The sequence below is a fragment of the Taudactylus pleione genome, unplaced genomic scaffold, assembly GCF_031769625.1.
Source record: "Taudactylus pleione unplaced genomic scaffold, aTauple2 ptg000456l, whole genome shotgun sequence".
NCBI lineage: Eukaryota > Metazoa > Chordata > Amphibia > Anura > Myobatrachidae > Taudactylus > Taudactylus pleione.
This window is the reverse complement of record NW_028284858.1, coordinates 1622735-1648056: the sequence shown is the minus strand read 5'-3', so window position 1 is coordinate 1648056 and position 25322 is coordinate 1622735. Positions and strand designations below refer to the sequence as shown.

Sequence of the window (25322 nt, the reverse complement as noted above, 5' to 3'; positions counted from 1 at the left end):
ATTACTAGCTGTTTCCTGCAGCTTCACAAACGATGAAATTGCTTCTGCCAACATTATTTTTATTTGAGGTGTTCTAGTTGTATTGCTTTGCATATGTAACGGCGAGTGTCCCACGTGACCAGCAGCGACTGGTAGCAGCAGTGCCTTCACCCACCACTCACACCAATGTCACTGTGTGCCCTCTGCACAGACTGCTATGTAGCCAATCCATTCAAGTGACTACGGGCTCAAAGCACCTCCTCCCCCACCCATTACCGGTCGCCAGGGCCGTAACTAGGGTAGTGCGCAGGGCAGGGGGCACTGTTTGGGCCTGCCAATTTTCCTGTTTATTATCATTCTCACTTGTAGCTTCCTCTTCATTTATCCCCAGCATCTCCTGGCCTCCCCTGTCTCTTCCCTGGCCCTACCCCATGAGGCCATTGCCCTTTTTCAGGTGCACTATCTTATGTCCCTATTTGAAAAATGAAGGGGAGGGGGGTGCGCCAATGCTCTCTCTGGCACAGGGCACCAAAAAGTCTAGTTACGGCCCTGCTGGCCGTGCGCATGATGCCACACATATCTTTTGCATTGATGATGCCATTAAATTTTGTTTTTGTTCAGCTTTAACTGGACAGATCGATATGAAACAAAGTACTGGTTATTTCTAGGAGTTTCCACTACACAATGATGCCGTTTTCATGAAAATCGGTTTTGCGCCGACTTGAAACAGACAGACACAACTTTCTTATAATAGAATTATAGAATCATTTGTACTTTCAGTTAAAATTCTTATTTTTAACATTCATTCCTTTTTGCAGAAACTATGCGTGGAACTTCATAAAAAGATCGACGTTGTAGATGAAGAACGATATAACATTGAAGAGAAAGTCAAAAAGAATGCGTTGGAAGTAAGTAAAACACAGTCCTCCTTTATTGACAGTATTATGAGAAAGCCAAACAGAATTACACGTAGAAGAATCTGTTCGGCGACATCGTCATTGATGCTGCAGCTATATTACAGGAAACCAAAAATCTGCAAAAGGTACAGTATATAAAATATCAAGATTGCTTCAGGACTAAAACAATAAAATCCAAATTAAAACAAATGCAGACCTGTACAGATGCACATACAGATTTATTGTAGGATACAGTTTCCATTCAATGGTTCACACTAAGGAAAAAATTTATTACTGGATATAAACATCCAATTTTACTATTTTGATCTTGCCCAGGGATATATTAGCGTACCTAATATCTGATTGGCAGTTTTCTGAAACGCCAATTATCCGATCACGATCTACGGAAACCAAAAAATATTTTTTTGATGCTGTATTAGCCCATAACAACTAAATTGTATATTAAAATAACAAAAAATTCCTAATGTCCAATCAGTAAAACAAAGCGATTATCCAAACTTCCCTCAGTCCCAACTGGTTCGAATTATCGTTGTTCTACTGTGTATATATATATAATATATATATATATATATATATACTGTATAAACCTATATGATGGGCGGCATTGTCCGGTTATGTTTCCAGCTATTTTATCAATTTGCTTTCCAGTTGGACATGTGGCTGTGCCCGAATTGCGAGAGGCGACATGGTTTATATATCATTATATTTGGTGTGCTAGTAGGGTCATATTATTCTAATATTCAATAATTTCTCTGAATAAGTATTAAAATATAACTTTTATTACCTTTGTATCTTAAAATGTTTCAGCTAAATCCAAAAATCAAGGCGAAATAATAAAATTGAAAGAGTTTAAAGAATTTAAAGTAGCCATCGGCGAAACGCACATCGGCATCCATGTCGCCGCTGGTCTGCAGCACAATTGAATCCTAAAACACGTTAACATGTATTATAACATGTATCATTTCATATATAACATGTATAATTTCAACCAGATTTACGGGGACTGTTTGTGTTGAATAATATGAGCCGCTGCTCAGTGGCTTTATCAGACAAGCTAGAACACTATGCACAGTACATGTATAGATGGAGTAAACGGAGAGTGAGATACGAGTATATGTGTTGTACAGGACACTGTGTACAGCATATATATATAGACGGAGACACAATGATTTGCAGCCAGTTTGGGGCAATTGGATTCAATATCAAAATATGAGTGTGACAGTAATAATAACTAATATCAGTTTGTAGGCAATAAGACCTTATAAGGCATGTTGGTTGAAGCTGCTGTAGGCTGACCACAGATGACCACTAGTGACCTGTGTTTTCTGATCTTACAACCATGCCAAAAGGTAATGATAAGACCTTGCGTGGCGATTCAAATCAATAATCAATGTCAATAATGCAATAATAACTTTTCTCGACAACAGACAGAGCGTTATATATTTAAAAGCATAAAGCATTTTTATTCCATATTAATGTCCGTTTTATATATACAGTAAGCCTGGCAATCCAAGGGGCCTATTTATGACAGATCAATTTAGTCAATTTTATTTTTTCCAAATCTAAAATGAACTTTCTAGGAGAAGATTACAGCTAAACTACTTCAATCTGTTTCTGTAGAACGCCAAGTTTTTTTTACCATAAGAACATCTCTCAAAGGTCATTGCAATATACCGAATCCTCTGGCCAAGGTCTTACTTGTGCTATGGATCGTGAAGAGATGTTGTTGGGGTCGGGGGGCTGAAACAAGGTTATAGCCTTCAACCCTTAGCTATCTCTCCAAAGGTCACCGTTCTAATCTGCCACCATGTTACACTGGATTGTTCTTTCTTTTTCCACTTAGATTGACAGTTTAAATCAAAAGATATTTGACCTCAAGGGAAAATTCAAGCGCCCTACTCTGCGTAGAGTCCGCATTTCGGCAGATGCTATGCTGAAAGCCTTGCTGGGATCCACGCACAAGGTCTCTTTAGATTTGAGGGCAAACTTGAAATCAGTGAAAAAGGAGGATGAGAAGGTAAGTTGCATGGGAAATGTACATCTGTAATGGACTCATCATAGCATGTTTATACCGTGTCTACTCATCATAACACCAGAATTAAAGAGTAATATTGGCAATGAGGGTTCAAATTCATCATTTTCTGCCTCGTGTCAACACATCGTCAAGTAGAGACTGAAGAAGGGGGTACTGTACACAGTGACAGATCTAATGTCTATGGGATTGTGAATGGAAAGAAATAATAAACTATGGTCCGGGGGACAGAATCAGTATGTAATGCCGGCTGTCGGGATCCCTCCTTTCACAATACCGACAGCGGCATCCCGATGGTTTGTATCACGACAGAGGTCGGGTAAGTATACTTACCCTCCCACCTTCTCTCCCTAACCCTCCCTTCTAGTAGCCTAAAGCTCCCCACCCCTAGCCCTCCCTGTTAGTGCCTAAACCTAAGGGTCTCATTCAGACCCGCTCGCAAGCGGGTCGATGTTTGGCTGTGTGCACACGCAGCGGCCGCACTGCACGTGCGCAAACCCCGGAGCGAGAAAGAAATTCTCTCGCTCCAGGGCTCACTACAAAAGGGGCGGCTGTCGATGTTGATCGACAGCTCGCCCCGTTTTGTAGGCGTGGCGGGGGGGTGTTTTCACAAACAGAGGCGTTCCCAAGCAAACGCTTGCCGTTTGTGGGCGGCCCCACTGACATCACTAGTGATGTCAGTGGGAGAGCTTCCAGCTCTATTAGAGCCGAAAGCTCTTTGGGGCTTGCGGCAGACGAGACCCTACCACAAGGGTCTCGTCGTAAGCCCCGATGGTCGTGATGTTCTTTACCATCGCGACCATCATCCTGGCCGCTCGTTAAGGCTGTGGGTGGTAACCCACAGCCTAGTAAGCGGCCAGGAGGCCGGATCATTTGTTAGATGCGGCCGCCCTCATTCAGAGCGAGCACTCGCATTTTGCGAGCGGCTCTGAATGAGGTCCTAAGGTCCTGATTCAGACCCACTCGTGAGCGCTGAGCCCTCGCAAGCGGGTCGATGTTGGCATGCTACCAAAGGGGGCGTGCTATCGATGGTGAGTGACAGCACGCCCCCATGGGAACACCTACCGTCTGGGGCCAGCCCCACTGACATCACAAGTGATGTCAGTGGGAGAGCTCTCTGCTCTGATAGAGCCGAGAGCACTCCAGGGCTTGCGGCAACGGGACCCTACCACAAGGGTCTTGTCACAAGCCCGATGGTCGCGATGGTCTTGACCATCGCGACCATCTTCCTGGCCGCTCGCTATAGCTGTGGGTGGTCACCCACAGCTATACGAGCGGCCAGGAGGCCGCTCTAAAAATTAAAAAGGACTACCCTGATTCAGAGCGAGCGCTCTGTCAGAGCGTCCGACTCTGAATCAGGGCCTAAGTCTCCACCCTTCGTGCCTAAACCTAACCCTCTCCCCTTAGTGACTAACCCTAACCCCCCCAGTGGTGCCTAACCCTATCCCTCCCCCCTAGGGTTGCCTAACCCTAACCCCCCCCAAAAAAAACTTGAGTAACCCCGCTACATTACCTAAACCTAAGCCTCTCATCCCTGTGGTTAACACTAATGGCTCCCTGGACTTAGCTCATTCGGGCTGCTCCCCTTTACGTGTTCCGGTGTCGGGATTAAGATAGGCGTTGGTATTTCGACACCTATCTTAAGTGCCTTGTCGGGCTTCCTCTTTCGGGATTGAGACTGGCGGCGTCGTGGCCACCAGTCTCATAACTACATCCCCCGGGTGACTGTAGAGGGTGCAGGGTGCATTGCCCTGTGCTCTGTATGGTGGCACCGACCACAAACTCCAAGTTACAGTCCTGTATGCAGCGTGAGACGGGTTGGGTACGGGATCCCGGCGGTCGGGAATCTGGCGGTCAGAACACCAACAGAGGCATACCGACAGTCAGAATCCCGACCCAACTAGGTAAGTCCCCTAACCCTAACCCTCCCCCCCAACAGCCTACCCCTAACCCTTCCCCCCCCGCAGCCTATCCATAGCTTTCCCTCCAGTAGCCTAACCCTCCCCCCTTGTGCCTAACCATAACTCTAAACGTAACCCTTCTTCTATCCCTAATATTTATAATTGGGATACCGATGGTCAGGATTCTGGCACTGCGTTTCCAACTGCTGTTGGGATTCCAGCGTCGGTATTCTGAGCGGCAGCATCCCGACCGCCAGGATCGTAACTACATCCCTGTGAGATCCCCCTAGGCCCCTGGGCCCGTGTGCATTGCACACCCTGCACCCAATATAGATTCACCCCTGGACACTCCCCAATGCTGTTATACTGTGGGAGGATTAATACGCATGAATGAGGGTAACAGGATGGCTCTGGGAAAAGATAAAATACAGAGACAAATAATGACACTCTACTGAAAGCAAACTGTGCAAGTAGACTTACACGTCTATTTATTAAAAGGGAGAAAAGTCCTTTTAAACCGGGATTTTCTGCTTGGCCCTATACACCAATGTGTCCCCGGCAGGGTTAGCTTTCCCAGGATGGAGATAACAGGAGAGAATGAAAGAAAAAAAAATTTAATCTTAGAATAAAGCATTCTCAGTGGACAATATTTTAAATACATTTAAAAAAGCCTGTGTTTTGAGTTCCGCTGCACATGGATGACTCAGGTAGGTGAGCATGTACTCTGAAACTGGCCCCACTCAGCAGTCTCACCAAAATGTTATTGATAAATTACAGTGATAGGAGATTTGCCCTATCACCAGCTTTTAATAAAGGCCCCTTAGTGACATCTTAAAAGAAAACAGGTAACACTTTATAGCATTCTGTATCGTATAATGTATTCCCTACTGTCAATTTTCAGGATATTAGAATGTAGAAGCCACCAAGATGTCTTGTGACCATATAATAAACTATAGAAAAAGTAATGTTCTACTGGTCACAGAAGTCCTACGTAATAATCTACAGTACACGTTTTCCTAATAAACACTCTCAAGCGATGACATCAGATCTCACAGATTATCCCAGAACTCACTGTTTTTACAGAAATGATTTATGCTTGCATTTCAAGAATATTATTATGCATTCGTCTGTAAACATTTTGATTAGACAAAAACAATGGGAAATAATTGAATTAGTGTTTCTACAAATTTGTATCTTACAAAAAAATTGTATTTTCAGTTTTAATGGCATCTATAGTTTTGGTGATAGCGAAGTTATTCACTAACATTTTTGAAACATTCAAATCTATAGCATCCAATCAGACATCAGCTTTCATCTGTCTAGTGCAAATCAAACAATGGAAGCAAATGCCTGATTGGCTGTTGTGGCTTAGTGCAGATTTATACATTTGAACAAGGGTAATAAATAATACTGTTTTTTTGGAGGGTTTTTTTTCGTAATTATTATTTATAACCATGTAAAAGAGTCAGGAAGCTTCCACACTGGACCACCCCCTTATGTCATCATACAGCCAAGCCCGCCATGGTATAAAAGTCAGCTGAATAACACACAGAATACAGATCGCACATGAGCATAAAAAAAAAAAAACCTCTCATGCATCTATACTAGAGATGTGTGTGGATCCCCGTGTTTTGGTTTTGAATCTAGAATAATTTTCATGTTTTGGTTTTGCAAAAACACCCTCAAGTGGTTTTGGATTCAGATAACAATTGATTAAAAACCTAAAAAGATTGCTAAAATTTCCAAATCCAAAACCCGAGTTTGGTTTTTAAATCCGAGTTCCGAACCGGCAACAGATCCGAACCGGGATTCAGCTCCAACCAGGTCACAAAAGTGAATCTGAACCTTGACCCGTTTCTACTCGAAACACCTAAATTCCAGTGTGTTTCTAAAATCCGGACCTTCACATCTCTAATCCATACATACTGTATGTAGATTTGGTATAATTTTGCACAGGAACATGGGAGGGAGGAGAATGTAAGCATTGGTCATGCAGAGTAAGGAGGTGCTCGCACAATTGTGTCATGCAGACCACAAAAAAGATTCATGTGCACCTGTCATCCCTGCTTCAGCACACTGATGATGACCAGAAGCCGCTTCTGATTGGTTGGGCAAGTCTTGATCCCTCCCACTGGTCCTATTACCATTATTAGTTTGACTGATGCAATCTACTCACATTATTTAAATGATATTTGCAATGGGTCCAATGCAGGAAAGCAGATCGTCATTTCTTTTTTTTTAAATGGGAAGATAGTGAATGCTTGTATATAATTGAACTTAAATAGTACTTTAATGTTATATTTCCACCTGTATTTAATTGTATTTTACATGGCAAATGTGACTTTTTATTTGATAATAACATTGTCCAGCCACAGACTGTCTTATGTATATACTACTACATTAAAGTACTTCAGCTTTTGCCATTAAAACTGGCAATCCACATCTCCTGGTGTACACCTGGTGCATGTACTACTGTTCTCTCCTAATGTAAAACCTAGGTGGCATCATTATGGTGCCATCCCCATGGTGTAATACCACAAATAAAAGCATTACATGCCATGATGATAGGAATCACAGCGAATCACGTCACCACTGTCCCACCCACATCACTGTAGACATCGGCGGGATCTGGGAGGATTGTCCTAGCTTCTGGGAGCCCTGGAAAAACCTTCTGATGTCTCCCAAACATTATGGGGTATATTTATTAAAGTGCGCGTTTATAGAAGTGGAGATGTTGCCCATAGGGACCAATCAGATTCTAGCTATTATCTTCTCTAGAAGGTGCTAGATAAATGATAAGTAGAATATGATTGGTTGCTATGGGCAACATCTCCACTTCTATAAATATGCACTTTAGTAAATATACCCCTATGGGAGAGTATGCAAATAAGCTTACATATATTATCCTTGCAGATCTGGATGCATCTTGAGATGCGTCCTGCTCTGCCAACTGCACAAGCTTCTGCATTTTCTTGCATCCAATGTCATAAGCACAGACATAATTATTGAATATCCCCTCCTGCCGTCTCTGCAAGGAGTGATTGTAGGTTGGTAGGCAGGGTTCTCCAAATGACAGAAAAATACCCTTATTTGGGAAAGCCCTGTGACTTAAGCACAACAGATTCCATATGGGTGTATACCTGTAGTTGCAAATAAAACAAAATAATAAAATAATTTCATATAACAATACTGCTCATTATCAAATCCAGCTAAACCTGTTATTTGGCTTTTCAGCAAACCCTGTAAATCTGTTATAACTAAACTAGCAATGACAGTGTTACTAGTGCCCTGCGGCTCTTTGCCTGTGAGTATTATCTATGCAGCACTTTCTCTGTTTTGAAGTGATTAAACTAGAAACATCAGTACCCCAATTCAGTGGTGTAACTAGGGGAATGCGGGCCTCACTGAGTGACACCATCTGAGGGGGTGACACCAAAATAGCAGAGCTTCGTTCTCTGTTATTCTGGTGTCACCTCCTTGGATGGTTTCACCAAGCAGCGGTGATGGATGATACTGGGCAAAACCCCAGCATGATGAGAATGCGGGCATGAGGCCACACCCTTTTGCAAGCGCTTGCACCTTCGGCAATTTGAAGGGGTGCAGAGGTGGGGTTGACAAGGTGAGTAGGCGTATTGGGTGACACTAACCATAGTGACACCACTTCCCCTATTGTCCTACCTGCCCGGGGGAAGGAATGTTTCATTAAACTCAGTTACCACAATAGTGGACAGCCTGTTCCATACATTTGGCCACAGGTAGCATGTCATTGCTATTTGGTGGCATAACAAAAGCTATAGCAGCCACTACCATACTTGCCTCCTCTCCTAGACCAGCCTCCCAGATCCATCCATTTCCCCAGATAGGTGCCTGGTTCGGGGTCTTGATAATGTGCCCCATTCACAGCTGTACAATGCGGCAAATCGGGGCATTGTACAGCAGTGGTGTGGCCATGATGATGCGCTTCACTGTTCTATGTCCCTCACAGCTTCCACCTAGGCTTCTGCTTCTGGCATCTCCCTGGTAGGGATGGCCTTCGGTGTGATGGGAAGCAGTCGTGAAGCCGACGGACGGAATCCCGACCGCCAGCTTCCCGACTGTCTAATCCCAGCAAGGTTTAATGACAGGCGTCAAAATCCCGACGCCTGTCATTTTACCTACGCCAGAAGTCCGACGCCCCGCATCCCAATCGAAGGTAAGCCAGGCGCCGGGCGCAGACAGCCGTGGGGGGTGGGTTAGGTTAGGGGCTCCCGGGGAAACTTAGGGTTAGGCACCCTACGGGAGGGTTAGGTTTAGGCTAGGGGAAGGGGGGTTAGGGTTAGGGACCCCCGGGGGGGATGTTAGGGTTAGGCACCTCCTGGGAGACTTAGGTTTAGGCAGCGGGAAAGGGGGGGTTAGGTTTAGGCATTTAGAGGGGGGATTAGGGTTAGGCACTGGGGGGGGGAGGTTAGGGTCAGGCACCCCTAAGGGAGGGTTAGGGTTAAGGTTAGGGGGGGGGAGATTAGGGTTACTTACCTTAATCACTGTTCGGGCCGGCGGTAAATCATGATAACCCCATTGATTGCACCATTGGAGGTTAACCACGATGGTATGAAACCATCAGTGGGAAACTATAAATTGTTTCGCTCACCAATGGTCGTCCCTGCTCTAATACTCACTGGGAGGCAAACCAGAGATAAGGATGGGGCTTGACTGGTCACACAAGGGGGAGAGGCTAGGCTCTGTGCCACGGCAGCAGGAAGAAAGAAAAAAAACATTGTGCCACTGACCATCGACCATTGGTTGTTAACTATTGATGGCTATCCCTATTCCCGTAAAGCCAAGTAAAAGGTCAACAAATATTCCATAGATCCAGAATAAAATATTTATCTTCAAGGACCTTAGCAGTTTGGCTGCATTAAGCCAGCATCAGATTTGGTAGTGATGCCAAAAGAAGTGTGCCTATACTCCAGGCAAAGGTATAAATCTGTACCTATACGTTTTAAAATATCATTGATGCGTTTTTACTGTTAAGTTTTTTTAAAAAACATATTTTATTTGTATGCCTGACAGCAAATACATACATAAACCAGTACCACCTGTTACACAGCAAGAACATACCACACAAAACATTGAACAACGAAGTTCAGGACATACTATTAGGTTTTTATATTTATAATGTTTGGCTTTTCTTCTGTCACAGGAGAAAGCCGTTGAAGTGACTGACTGGCGTAAAAACATTGAAGCCATGTCTGGGATGGAGGGCAGGAAGAAGAAGTTTGACACCAGTACTGCATAAAACAGGTAAGAATATATACCAAATGGTAGTGAGCTAGGGGGATGTAGTCAGGATTCCCGACGGTCAGGTTGCTGATGGTCAAAATACCGACAGCTCCATCCCAACGGTCAGAATCTCTACACATTTTGACTGTAAATATTAGGGTAAGGGGGAGGCTTACAATTAGATTTAGGGGTTAGAGTTAGGCACTAGAGGGTGGTTTAGGGTTAGAGTTCGGCACTAGAGGGAAGGTTAAATTTAGGCACTAGGGGGAGGGTTAGGGGTTAGAGTTAGGCACTAGGGGGTGGGTTAGGGGCTAGAGTAAGGCACTAGGGGGAGGGTTAGGGGTTAGAGTTAGGCACTAGAGGGAGGGTTAGGGGTTACAGTTAGGCACTAGGGGGATGGTTAGGGGCTAGAGTTAGGCACTAGGGGGATGGTTAGGGGCTAGAGATAAGCACTAGGGGGAGGGTTAGGGTTAGGTGTTACAGTTAGGCACTAGGAAGAGGGTTAGGGGCTAGATTTAGGCACTATGGGGAGGGTTAGGGGCTAGAATTAGGCACTAGGGGGAGGGTTAGGGGCTAGAGTTAGACACTAGGGGGAGAGTTAGGGTTAGGGGCTAGAGTTAGACACTAGGGGGAGAGTTAGGGTTAGGGATTAGAGTTAGGCACTATGGGGAGGGTTAGGGGCTAGAGTTAGACACTAGGGGGAGAGTTAGGGTTAGGGGCTAGAGTTAGACACTAGGGGGAGAGTTAGGGTTAGGGATTAGAGTTAGGCACTATGGGGAGGGTTAGGCCGTAGAACGGGAGGGTTAGGGTTAGACTGCAGGAGGGGTGGGTTAGGGTTAGGCTGCAGGAGGGATTGATTAGGGTTGGTGGAGGGTTATGGTAGTGTTAGAATACATACCTAATTCTGTCAGGATTTCACCGTCTGGATACCTCTGTCGGTATTCTGTCCATCGGCATCCTGACCGTCGGGATACTGTACCCAACCCCATATCAGGTCATATGAGAGTAGTCAGGTATATAAATGGCAGCTTTAGCATTAGTTTTATACATTGCAGTTATTCTTAGTTTAGCTTGTAAATAGCAAAACTGTGCCAAGTGGTCTGATCACGAAGATCTAGACTACCTGGGACATGAAGGGGCTAAGGACCTGATTCAGACCCGCTCGATAGGATGTGTTCACTCGTAGCCGGACGATTTTCGCATTGTGCACGAACCAGTGCGAGAGATTGGGAAGCGTTCGCTCGCTGCGCATAGACAGCCCAGCAGAGTTTGTGACAGGAGAAGCTGTTTGTGGGTGATGATAGGGGCTGGCCATTAAAAATGGGGGAGTGGAGGTGCGAACGCAGGCGTGCCTGAGCGTCTCAATGCCATTTCAGAGGTGTGCATAATTTAGAGACAGCATCATAGTGCACGTAACCAGGCTGGTTTTTACACTGAAGTGCTCGCAGTACTTGCGGTAGGGTATAGTCAGCCACAAGCGCTGCGACCGCATCCGAAGGTACTTGATGGTACCGATGGTTACATACACTTCCTGGATATGACGTGCACAAGTGGGCATCTTTAGACAGGCTGGTGGGTGTCTGCATACACAAAGCGATCGCACGCCAAGACATAGTGGGCGTGCTAATGCCTTGCCGTGCGATCACCTGCCTTCCCAAATTTGAACACGCATCGTGCGAGCGGGTCTGAATGGTACAGTTTTGTATCTTATATGTTGAACAATTTGAAAAGAAAAAAATCACTTTTAAGCATTTGTCAAATCTATTATTACATTTCTGTGCAGTTCAAAGGATAAATATAGATTGTAAGCTTGCAAGCAGGGCCCTCTTACCTCTATGTCTGTCTGTTATTACCCTGTTTTGTTCTATCAATGTTTCCAATTGTAAAGCGCAACGGAATATGCTGCGCTATATAAGAAACTGTTAATAAATAAAATAATAAATAAATAAATAACTGCATCAAACAACACGTCACAGTCCATGAAAAAAGCCTATAAGCATAACCTATTGTCATATTACTTTACATTGTGCCGCAGACCTCACATACTGTATGTGATGGATACTCCCTAATGTTGTAATGGAGAATGAAGAACTATAAAAACGCTACAACATAAATACATTTTCTGGGGTTATCTGCAAATAATCCTCTCCATAAAGAGAATGGGTTTATGGCTAAAGCCATGTATATAGCAGGGGCCTATTATCTGGCTTCAAACACCCTACTTCCGGCAAACACAGCTCTAATCACTAGAGACAGGGCTTTTAGCTATTTATCAGAGGCTATTGCTGGTGGTGGCTATCCCCAGCAATGACCATCTCCAACTAAAGTTTCCCCGTGATAATCGCCAATTCAACAGGGACATGCTTCTGTCAATTCAGCAAGATTCCCAGTTATCCTTCGATCACTATGGTCATCTCAGGGCGGAGATGGTGGGGGAACGATGAAGGAAAAAAATGCTTCATTAGGTATAAAGTAAATCACTTATTCCATAAACAGTTTTTTTTCCCCTTGTCTTTACCAATTTATTTTTTTATTTTTGTAATCGGATCTGTAACTGGAAGCCCCAATCTAGGCTCCCTGCACTGGCCTGGCAAAGAGTATGACTACTCTTTTGGCCCAAATTACTACATACAGTTCGGGTAAATGTACTAAGCCCTGGAGAGAGATAAAGTGGAGAGAGATAAAGTACCAACCAATCAGCTCCTAACTGTCACTTTACAGGCTGTGGGGGTTTATTCATTATGTTAATTATCGGGGTCCGGGAGGATGCCGATAATTAACATTCTAACTTGCGGCGAGCGTTGTAGCGTTATTTTTGTGATGAATGGTCCCAATACTTAATTCCTCCATTGGTAGGTGAAAAACGACAGTTAGGGGCTGATTGGTTGGTACTTTATCTTTCTCCACTTTATCTCTCTCCAAGGCTTTAATACATCTCCCCTAGTCCTATCAGTTTCTATGCTGCACTAAAGTGTAAATGTTTTGCAGAGTGCAGCAAGATTGTCCCAGCAAAGTAAGGATATGAAGCCCAAAAACAGTGCCGGCTCTAGGGGTGGTCGACCTGAGCGGTCGCACAGGGGCGCCAGCCATAGAGGGCGTACCCCTCCCCAACATCCCGATTTCAGCGGGACATTACTTCCGCAGCGGTGCCGGACCCCGGAGACTCTGAATGGGTGCTGCGCGCGTGCGCTCGGCATCCATTCAATGACGGGATAGGGCTGGGGGAAGCCCAGCTAGTGAGGCTCCCCCCAGCCTGACGTTATTTGGAGGCAGACACTCCTCCTAATAACATCAGGTAGGGGACGTGGTCTATGGTAATTAGGCCATGCCCACATTTTAGGGCGCGCTGGAGGGGGCCGGCACAGGGTGCTCCGATCCCTGGAGCCTGCCCTGCCCAAAAGTATGACCATTTCTAACAGCATACACCAGTATGGGGCAGAAAATGCAATAACAATAAATCATATTTAATTTTATAATTCCTTTAACTATATAATTGAAACAAAAAATATGTGAAGCACCATTACAAATTGCCAGATAGAGAGAGAACATGTATAATTGCAAAAAACAAAACAGTAAATTGAAGAGTTCAAAAATCTAATATTTGATGCATTAACAAAGAAATGTACTATAACAATGGGAGTTTGAAGAACACTAAAGCGCATTCAGTAAACCCCTATGTAAAGCTTACGGCTGCTGTAGAGACATTTGCTACATTAATAACTTCTCTCCTATGGTTTGGCCCCACTCATAGGATATTTTTGGCATTAATCACTGCAATTCCAAGAATAGAAGGAAAGGTCTTGCTGACAGTGTGACAGCAGAAGTGTTTAAGGTTTCCATTGTGGCGCTCTACTGTGACTTTGGCCCTCATTCAGAGCCACTCGCTAGCGGCAGTACGCTCGTTCCGAGCGATGTTCGCACATCTGCGCATGCGTACGGATCGTTATACGCATGCGCGAACCAGTCAGTGCGGCCGAAATTCATGTGCTCGCAATATAGCGAATGCCTGCTATTTTGAGTGACAGAATGAGGCGTATGTGGGTGGTAACAGGGGAAGGTGCTTGAAAATGGGGAGTGGAGATCCGAACGCAGGCGTGCTTAAAGGTCAAAACGGGCGTATTATGGGTGTGCATAATTAATACAGCAGCGTCATTGACCACGTCACTGGGTTATTTAATAGCCAGAACTGCTCGCAAGTTTGTGGTAGCAAAAACCAACCACAAGAATAGCGAGCAGTTCATACGCTGGTCGATGTACTCGATTAATCTAATAAATAGCGGACATGACGTATGGTGCGTGCGGCCAGGGGGCGTTTTTAACAAATAAACGAGCGTATGTTTTGCTCGCTCATTCAAACTTAGAGGTGTGAACAGACTGCAATTTGCGAACTGATCATTTGAATAGCCACCCCTTGTTTTTGAACGAGCGAGCGCAAATAGCGAACGGCTCTGAATCAGGCCCTTTGTCCAATAAAAAAAAATACATCCTGACTGTTGTTTTACTGTCAATCAAGAAAACAGCAGACAGCTTACATGTGTAAAAAAATTATTTGCAGCACAATTTGCAATTTAGCAGATAGTTGACTCAGCCGCATAGTAGTTGCAGACATAGCACAGAGAACAAAGGGTAAAGGGTAAAGGATCCACGTTGGATTCTCGGTGTTGACTGAAAGAATTGTTAATTCCATGCCAACAGGGCGAGGCAGTCTTCAACCACATGCCGGTCCTTTAGTAAATCAGTGTGTATATTATGTCTCCTCAATGATGTGTTGTCAGTGTTTACAACTTTTTCAATCTCCAAGCTGTGACTGTTGCCAATACTCCCCCGGTAGCTTTCTTTCCGCAACTCCATGATCCATATACTTTTACTACACCTGTGTAAAATAGTCAAATGTTTTCTACCAGTAATTCAAAATCATTGTTTTGTTCAATCATGTAGACAGACATTTATAATATTTAATAATGAGATAATCATACAAGTGGTAACTTGCTGACTCTATAACTTTGCTACTCTAGACCCAGGCTTATGTGGCTTTTCCAGAAATTCAGAACTATATTCAAATTAGTTCCTGTGTTTGTCCCCGCCACATCTGCTGGAAGATGTACCACTATATGTGGATTCCATTTTATTTTTTTGTGCTGACCCATGCCCCCATTTTCCTGCTGCAGTGGTTTTACATGGTCATATGTAAGTATCATTAAAAAAAAATGTTGGGAATAATTCAGCCTTATTTCAGTCCCTATATATAAATAATATGTGCTATAAATAATGAATAATAAATAAGTAAACTAAAAATAGCGATAAAACCAAGAGCTGCCTACACTCCTGCAACCCTAAGACCAGAGATGTCCGCGAGAGATTAAATAGATGGACAAGATGGGAACAAGAGCTGTTTTTGTGAATGAGTTCACCTGTATATTACTTTTGATTACAGCAAGGAATACGGCATCCATGTTTGCAAAAGATCAATGTATATGATTCAAGATAACTATCACTCCAACATATCTGCTGGGTGGTCTTCTGCCCTTGTACTATTACAGGAGATACTGGTATAATAACGGTCAGCCTTGTTATGTTTGGTTCACTGTATGCGCTGATATTCTTGGAGCTGGAGATTAGAACTCAGTTACAAAAACAGCCCCCTATATTATGCCATGAATATAGAAGACTAGGGATTCACCAAAATCCAGTCAAAACTAGGGGGCTCATGCCGATTGGACTCAAAATGGGTGTGAGGCACATAGAGAAAAATGCCTGCAATAATAGTCTATATTCACCTGATACAGAATATGCATCTGACTGCACATCCACAGCTTATGTGCCTGCTATACACCAAGCCCCTCATAGGTCCCCTCTCTAACGACCTGCGATTCCCAGTATTATCTCCGCTGCAAAGTGAGTGGGAAGTGGGAGATCTACACACTCTTCCAGGGATGCGGGAGACTGCCCAAAAAATTGTGAGTTCCTGCACCTTCCGGGAGAATCGGTATGCTCAGTGCAAGAGATCAATCTAAAACTGGCTTCTCTTCTCAGTCTGAAACAGGCTTCCCTTCTCCGTACCCGGGAATCAGAATAGCACGGACACTAGCTACATGCCCGTAACACTCCCACAAGACAGAACAAATCCGGGCGATCACATTGTTGCCACCCATAACCTCGAAACGCCTATTTCGCACAAAGAAAAATTAGTGCAACTCAGATTTGGATGGAGATACGTAAAAATGCATAAATTCACGGTATGCTAAACCTCGCTATTTACATCCGCGCAGAGATCCATCCGATTCAGAATCACCCCCAGAATATGTAATGACCATACCTTACAGATAGACATGAATGAAAACAATCACATATACAAAACAAGCAATGTAAAGTAACCGTCTAATCGTATGATACTTTTTTATTACAGACCAGAAGAAAAAGAAATTGGAAGTTTTGAAGATCTTGAGAAGTGTTTTTTGTTAAATAATTATCAATAAGACCATTATCACTGATTGCTACAGATACCTCCATGTGTAAAACCCTGCTTACGTACTTCATCTCACCAGCTTATTTTCAAATGGCCATAATAATAAAAACAAAAAGTTGCACAATTGTCAAGTTTATTTTATGTCCATTTCAAAGCTTGGTTTGCAAGCATAATAGAGTAGAATACAAATATGACTTGGGTATTATTGTTTGTTAGCTACAGTACACACATTACAATGTCATGCCGTTGTGTAGTCTACACAATAGATCTTACAGGATGGGTTTATAGGGGGAGAATAAAGTAAAGAGCCTGCCGACATGGTGCTAAGAAGAAGCGCTATTAAGTTAAAGACCGCTACTTAGGCGTAAGAAGAGTTAATCGGTTCTGCACTTTTGCAGAGCTTATAACCTCCTTAAAATCCCGTTCCGCAAGGGTAAGGCTGTGGCCGCATGAGATGCGACGACGTCAGTAAAAGCCCACTTACCGGGAGTCACCTGGGATGTGACTGAGCCAGGCAAGTTGGTCAAAAAATCTATAGTTCTGGTGTAACTTACAGCAACCAATAAATGAGTTTTTATTCTCTAAACTGCACAAGAAGAAGTTAAGCTGGGTACACACTATACAATATATGGGCTGATCTTTCGATCCTTGATGGATCACAACGACCATTGTATAGTGTGTACCCCCAAATCCACCCAATTCATTGTTTGACGAATTGGATGGTCGCATCTTCCCATCTGTTGTGCTGTACATTAGACAGGACGGTGCCATGGATGATGCGGTGTTGTTATATTAAGCATGTAACAATATATTGCGTCATATGGAGAATCATGCAGTGTGTACTGCAATGTAATATATCGTTACATCGCATCACCGCGTCACTGGTTCGGCACATTGCTTAGGTGTGTACCCAGCTTAAGATCAGTGATAGGCAACCTGATACATTTAGGGAGCCACATGGCCAGCACTCTAGTCTCCAAAACGGCCACACCTTAAGTCTAACCAATCAGCACCTAACTGCCATGTCACAGGCTGTGTTTGAAAAGTGACAGGAGCTGATTGGTTGGTACTTTATCTCCATCCACTTTATCTCTCTGCAAGGATTAGTAGATAGACCTCTTATTCAAAGAAGGAGTCACCTATCTGTAATAACATATCAGCAATGTTGATCCGATCCTGCATCTTCAGATGCAGCACACGGATCTAAGATGCCAGCAGAGGCATCTTCTTCTTCAGATGCCTCCTTCAGCGTAAGCGCCTGTCTCTATATCAGGCCAATGAACCCTAGTGTGTATGTACATGTTGTAGGGAATATACATTATAAGTTCCACAGGGACAGGGACTGTGACACATGGGAGCTCTAGGCTTGAGCTGGCTAACCCCCAAAGATCATTGACAGTTTCAGGACTCATATAGTGATCTACTGTACCGGGCCAGACAGCAGAAAGAGGAGAGCTGCTAGGTGCAATGGACAGCCTCTATTTTTGATGTATAGTCCTTGAGTCATTTAATTACACTGCCTCAGTATTATTAGAAAAAGGGTAAATGTTCTGTGGGTTTCCCAACTTTAAAACACTTTCAAATAGCATCTTATGCATAATATAAGTTATGGACACAAAAATGGAAACCAGAATATAACCAGTGTATAGGGCATTGTGACACTATGAGCCTGATTCAGCGGCGATGTCGTCCACAATCGGTCAATGTTCTCTGTGCATGCTTGGATGGATACCGCACAAAGACACAGATCAAAATAGCATGCAGATAAATGCAGTTTAGTTGGGCGTTTCTTGGAGGTAAGAGGGGGGGGACGGTGGCTAGCCCGTGTCACAGTCGGCAACCGTATCCAAAGACGCAATTGCACTGACCCCGGGAGCCATATTCAGAAGAAGAAAATGCACCTGCCATAGTTGTTGCTGTGTATAAAGATGCAGACGTGGCTGTGTATAAAGATGCAGATGTGGCTGTGTATATAGAGGCAGACGTAGCTGTGTATAAAGATGCAGACGTGGCTGTGTATAAGTATGCAGACGTGGCTGTGTATATAGAGGCAGAAGTGGCTGTGTATAAAGATGCATACGTGGCTGTGTATAAAGATGCAGTCGTGGCTGTGTATAAAGATGCACACGTGGCTGTGTATATAGAGGCAGACGTGGCTGTGTACAATAATGATGCAGACGTGGCTGTGTATAAAGATGCAGACGTGGCTGTGTATAAAGATGCAGACGTGGCTGTGTATAAAGATGCAGTATTGGCTGTGTATAAAGATGCAGTTGTGGCTGTGTACTATAATGATGCAGACGTGGCTGTGTGTATAAAGATGCAGACGTGGCTGTGTATAAAGATGCAGACGTGGCTGTGTATAAAGATGCAGACGTGGCTGTGTATAAAGATGCAGTATTGGCTGTGTATAAAGATGCAGTTGCGGCTGTGTACTATAATGATGCAGATGTGGCTGTGTATATAAAGATGCAGACATGGCTGTGTATAAAGATGCAGATGTGGCTGTGTATAAAGATGCAGTTGTGGCTGTGTACTATAATGATGCAGACGTGGCTGTGTATATAAAGATGCAGACGTGGCTGTGTATAAAGATGCAGTATTGGCTGTGTATAAAGATGCAGTTGTGGCTGTGTACTATAATGATGCAGACGTGGCTGTGTATAAAGATGTAGACGTGGCTGTGTATAAAGATGCAGATGTGGCTGTGTATAAAGATACAGTATTGGCTGTGTATAAAGAGGCAGATGTGGCTGTGTACTATAAAGAGGCAGACGTGGCTGTGTATAAAGATGCAGTTGTGGCTGTGTACTATAAAGATGCGCTGTGTATAAAGATGCAGACGTGGCTGTGTATAAAGATGCAGACGTGGCTGTTTATAAAGATGCAGACGTGGCTGTGTATAAAGATGCAGACGTGGCTGTGTATAAAGATGCAGACATGGCTGTGTATAAAGATGCAGACGTGGCTGTGTATAAAGATGCAGACGTGGCTGTGTATAAAGATGCAGATGTGGCTGTGTATAAAGATGCAGTTGTGGCTGTGTACTATAAAGATGCAGATGTGGCTGTGTATAAAGATGCAGACGTGGCTGTGTATAAAGATGCAGATGTGGCTGTGTATAAAGATGCAGATGTGGCTGTGTATAAAGATGCAGTCGTGGCTGTGTATAAAGATGCAGATGTGGCTGTGTATAAAGATGCAGATGTGGCTATGTATAAAGTAGGGGTGTGCACCGGCCACTTTTCGTGTTTTGGTTTTGGATCTGGATCTTTCTTCGTGTTTTGGATCTGGATTGGTTTTGCCAAAACCACCCTTCCGTGTTTTGGGTTCTGGGTTTTGTGTTTTGGATCTGTATTTTTTTGAAAAAAAGCATAAAAACAGCTAAAATCACAGAATTTGTGGGGTTTTATGCTCCTATTCAATTATTAACCTCAATAACCTTCATTTCCACTCATTTCCAGTCTATTCTGAACACCTAACACCTCACAATATTGTTTTTATGGCCAAAAGGTTGCACCGAGGTAGCTGGATGACTATGCTAAGCGACACGAGTGGGCGGCACAAACACGTGGCCCATCTAGGAGTGACACTGCAGTGGCAGACAGGATGACAGTTTGAAAAACTAGGCCCCAAACAGTACATACTGCAAGAAAAAAAAGAGGTGCAAGATGGAATTGTCCTTGGGCCCTCCCACCCACCCTTATGGTTGTATAAATAGGACATGCACACTTTAACAAACCAATCATTTCAGCGCCAGGGTCTGCCACATGACTGTGGCTGAAATGATTGGTTCGTTTGGGCCCCCACAAAACAAGCTGGTAATTAATGTGTCCCTGCACAAACTGGCTCTACGGAGGCAAGATGTTGTCCTCATCCTCATCCACCGATTCCTTGGATAAAACAGGGAAAAGGGATTTAGGTGTCCCTGGACTGCTTACGGTCTTAGCCAAAGTTTCTGAACTTGACAGTAACTTTTTATGAACGCGCTGCAGGTGCCGTATAAGGGAGGATGTTCCTAGGTGGTTAACGTCCCTACCCCTACTTATTTCACCTTTACATATGGTACATATGGCAAGACAGTTGTTGTCCGGATTTGGATAGAAATATTGCTAGACCAAAGAGGTGGAATGTTTGGTCTTCTGCCCAGGCATGACAGTGACGGGCTTTGTCATCCCACGGACAACAACTGTCTCCCCCGGAGCCTGATTTAAACAAACCACATCACCATCAGAATCCTCCTCGCCAACTTCCTCCTCAGCGCCAGCTACACCAGTATCCTCATCCTGTTGTACTTCAACAGTGACATCTTCAATTTGCATATCAGCAAGTGGACTGTGGGTGCTCCTTTCAGCACTTGCAGGGGGCGTGCAAATGGTGGAAAGAGCCACCTCTTCCCGTCCAGTGCTGGGAGGGTCAGGCATCGCAACCGCCACCACACTTGGACTCTCCTTGGGGATTTGTGATATCTTCTTAGAACGCACAGTTCTTCGCTGTGCTTTTGCCAGCTTAACTTGTTTGATTTTTTTAGCGGGAGGAGGGCTTCCATCGTCATGTGAAGCTGAACCACTAGTCATGAACATAGGGAAAGACCTTAGCCGTTCCTTGCCACTCCGTGTCATAAATGGCATATTGGCAAGTTTACGTTTCTCTTCAGGTGATTTAAATGTTTTTTTAAGGTCATTTTCCTGAACTTTGTCATTTGGGATTGTATGTGCCCTCTACTATGACATTGGGCATCGGAGAAAGTTTGGTCCTCCATTTATGTTATATTGATATATACGTGCGGCTAAGGCGCACACAAACACAGAAAATTATTTTTTATTTTTGTTGGAGACTAGTGCACTTTGTGCACCACCCTTTAAGAAATGAGCCAGCCGGCCCTTTACTTATGGGACACAGGCGCACGCTTGGCGCTGCTCCTTTGTTGATGCACGTGCAGCCACAGTGCACACAATTCACAAACACAGAAAAAAAAAATTATTTTGTTTGGAGTGCCCTTTGGGGGTTACAGCACCCTTTAGCGGTCAATCCAGCCGGCCCTTTATTTATGGGACACAGGCGCACGCTTGGCACTACTTTGTTGATGCACGTGCGACTACTGCACACACAATTCACAAACACAAAAAAATATATTTTTTTATTTTATTTGGAGTGCCCTTTGGGGGTTACAGCACCCTTTAACGGACAAGCCAGCCGGCCTTTTACTTATGGGACACAGGCGCACGCTTGGCGCTGCTCCTTCGTTGATGCACGTGCAGCCACAGTGCACACAATTCACAAACACAGAAATTTTTTTTTATTTTGTTTGGAGTGCCCTTTGGGGGTTACAGCACCCTTTAGCGGTCAATCCAGCTGGCCCTTTATTTATGGGACACAGGCACACGCTTGGCACTACTTTGTTGATGCACGTGCGGCTACTGCGCACACAATTCACAAACACAGAAAATATTTTTTTATTTGGTTTGGACTGGAGTGTACTTTGGGGGTTACAGCACCCTTTAATGGACAAGCCAGCCGGCCCTTTACTTATGACACAGGCGCACGCTTGGCACTGCTTTGTTGATGCACGTGCGGCTACTGCGCACACAATTCACAAACACAGAAAATATTTTTTTATTTTGTTTGGAGTGTACTTTGGGGGTTACAGCACCCTTTAACGGTCAAGCCAGCTGGCCCTTTACTTATGACACAGGCGCACGCTTGGCACTACTTTGTTGATGCACGTGCGGCTACTGCGCACACAATTCACAAACACAAACAAATATTTTTTTTTATTTTGTTTGGAGTGCCCTTTGGGGGTTACAGCACCCTTTAACGGACAAGCCAGCCGGCCTTTTACTTATGGGACACAGGCGCACGCTTGGCGCTGCTCCTTTGTTGATGCACGTGCAGCCACAGTGCACACAATTTACAAACACAGAAATAATATTTTTTTTTTTAGCACTTGGAGGGAGCACCCCTGACGGACAGAGCACCCCCTGGACAACACTACAGCACCCCTTTAGGACTGGGACACTGCACAGGACTTTGGAGTGGACACAGCCCCTATGGACAACTGACTGCACAACACAGTCCAGCCAGCCCCTATGGACTTTGAAGTAGTGGACACAGCCCCTATGGACAACAGCAGCACAGCGCAGCACAGCACAGCACAACACTACACTGCACTGCACTACACTACACTACAACACTACACTACACTACACTACACAGCCCAGCCAGCCCTAACTCCCACCCTCCCTCTTCACTGTCCACAGCCGAGTGAGAAAATGGCGCCAACGCGGGTACCTTATATAGGATAAAAAACCCGCGAGACCCGGAAGGCGGGATGATGACGTTTTGCCTCGTTTTCAGATCCGAGTCAGGCGGGAAAAGTCGAGCCTGACTCGGATTGGCCTCGGATCGGGGGGGCTCGGGGGGTTTGGATTTCAGAAATCCGAACCCGCTCACCCCTATTATAAAGATGCAGACGTGGCTATGTATAAAGATGCAGACGTGGCTATGTATAAAGATGCAGTCGGAGCTCTCAATGCCTGGTTTTAAGATGGTGTAAAATGTTGCCTCAGGCATTGTTCCAGAATACTACAGTACATAGATGCTATATTGGGTACAGATCTAGAAACTTAGAAGGCCATGACAAATGTGGATGGGGGCAATGTCCGTCTGGAAGACACTCCTCTGCTCAGGATAGAGATGGTACACACGGAGATCACTTAGTACTATTAAGTGGCACTTAGCATTGACATTGTCTTCTGAGTTAATGATTGCACCCAAACCACAGCTCAGCTAACCCTAATGCCTAAACTTGACACTAACGTCGACATTTTCACTCTGTCGACATGTCAGGTCTCGACATTTTCCAGATTCATAATGAATGCAGACATAGTAAATGTTGTCATTATGACTGCATACCCCCTTAAACAATCAAGAGAAAAGCCATTGTCTATCCACAAGTGTCATCTGGGACATTTCCATCAACTGTAGAGCTTATGTCTGCCTCTATAGCCATATGCAGCAAGACACCAGTGTGCAGCACCATCTCAGCATTGGTATCATATAGGGGCCTATTCATCATGACGACATAATTATCACTAGTGTTAATTATGTTTTAAACTCGCGCGCGAGTTTAAAAAAAACTTTTAGAGACATTCATCATGCTTCACTGACAAGAGTATCACTTCCGAAAAGGTGCTCTTTTTGCGGAGTCAGCTTTCGGGACAGTGATTCTTTTCCCCCTACAGGTGAGGAATCCTTACTGTGTCTGCCCCCCCTCTCTATTTCCCACTGTCTTTTACCCACTCCTTCCCGCGGCCTCTAGTGTCCGATCCGGCCCCCTACCAACATGCCCCCCTTGGGTGTCCAATCGGGCCAACTCCCAATGTTTTAAAGTAGCAATGATTTAAAAGGCAAAACCAGATTGATTATGCCTTTTAAATGACTGCTACTTTATAACATTGGCCAGTCTCATACGGAACTCGCAGTTGGCAGGTTATTACATTTACCACCCAAGAATGAGAACGTCTCTGCAAATTACAAAACAAAAAACACCCTTGTAAAAATTAGGAGAAGAGAAACCGAAAGATTAAGTAAGAAAAGAGGTGTTTTAAATCTCTAGGATGGGGGCCGGCATGTATGCAAATGACTTGTGGGAGTTAGCCTATGGCAGTCAGGGGTGGGTTTGCAACAGGAACTCTATATAATGGGCTTGAAGTGTAGGCCTAACCCTCTTTGTTCCAGATTTCGGTCAGTAACAGAGTTTGTCAGTTAATACTGATTTCATTGGTGCTTTTCTTTTGCTGCATTATCTCTCCCTATTTATCCCTCTACATATTCTTCTTTCTTTTCCTTACATTCTTCTTCTCCTCTCTTTCCTGGCCTGTCCATTTTTGCTTTAGTTTTCCCTGTTGCTGGCCACATTCATTCCACTCCTTACCATGCGTCCCCGGCGCTCTGTGCCCCCTCCTGCCCGTTTTATGCATCCTGAAGGCGACCAAGGCCCATCCCGGCGTCGTGGAGCGGCCCCTGCTGCTGAGTCAGCGGCTGCTGCTCATGGCGCCACTTTGTTGACCTCGCGGGACCCGCTCCAGCGTAGGGGGGGCGGCCTCTGCCGCGGACGCGGTGGGTGCTGCTCCCGGCACTGTTCTTAGCTGTGACCGATGTCGCCGGGTGGCCCCTGCCACGGATGCTGCTTCCGGCGGCGCTCAAGAATCGCCGCGGGTCCCTCGCCGGCGTGGGGGAGTGGCCTCCGCCGCGAACGCGGCGGATGCTGTTACCGCCGCTGTGATGTCCGGGGCTCGGCGTCGCGGGGTGGCCCCTGCCACGGATGCGGCGGGTGTTGCCCCTGACGCCGCTGCGGCTGGAGGGAGGAGTTCGCGCCGGCGTCCGGCTTGGCTGAGCCCGGGCCCGGCTGTGGCTCCCTCTCATAGTCGCGGACGGGAGCAAGCCGCGTCAGCTGTACGCGGGCGTGTGCTCCCGTCTCACACTGGGGACATAACCTCCAGTAAAAGGAGGTTCCGCCGGGGGCACAGAGCTCCATCTAGGACACAGCAGGGCTCTGCTGTGCCTAGGGCCCTTCCCGTTCCCCGCTCGCAGCAGGAGGCGCCCGCCATGTTAGTAGCTTAGTAGAGGGGGCAGACATTTTGTGTCCAGCTTGTCCCAGGCTCCTAGTGCTGACAGGATGGCACAAACACAGTCAGCCCCTGCAGTTTTGCCTGTTGCTGCCCCTCCCTCAACTGCTGTACAGCCAGAACCCTCAGCCGTTGCTT

At 45.1% G+C, this 25322-nt stretch overlaps 1 protein-coding gene across 1 annotated transcript in view; it reads left to right on the top strand.

Moving 5' to 3' along the window:
* LOC148504781 (troponin I, slow skeletal muscle-like) overlaps nt 1–16670 on the top strand; it is a 31800-nt gene extending 15130 nt beyond the window's left edge. Inside the window, exons 3-6 of the mRNA XM_088448499.1 lie at nt 798–887; nt 2740–2913; nt 10009–10109; nt 16495–16670. Coding sequence (XP_088304625.1) covers nt 798–887; nt 2740–2913; nt 10009–10104 — 360 coding nt within the window. The 3' untranslated portion in view covers nt 10105–10109; nt 16495–16670. The remainder of the gene's footprint in view (nt 1–797; nt 888–2739; nt 2914–10008; nt 10110–16494) is intronic.
* Nucleotides 16671–25322: the final 8652 nt, after the last annotated feature.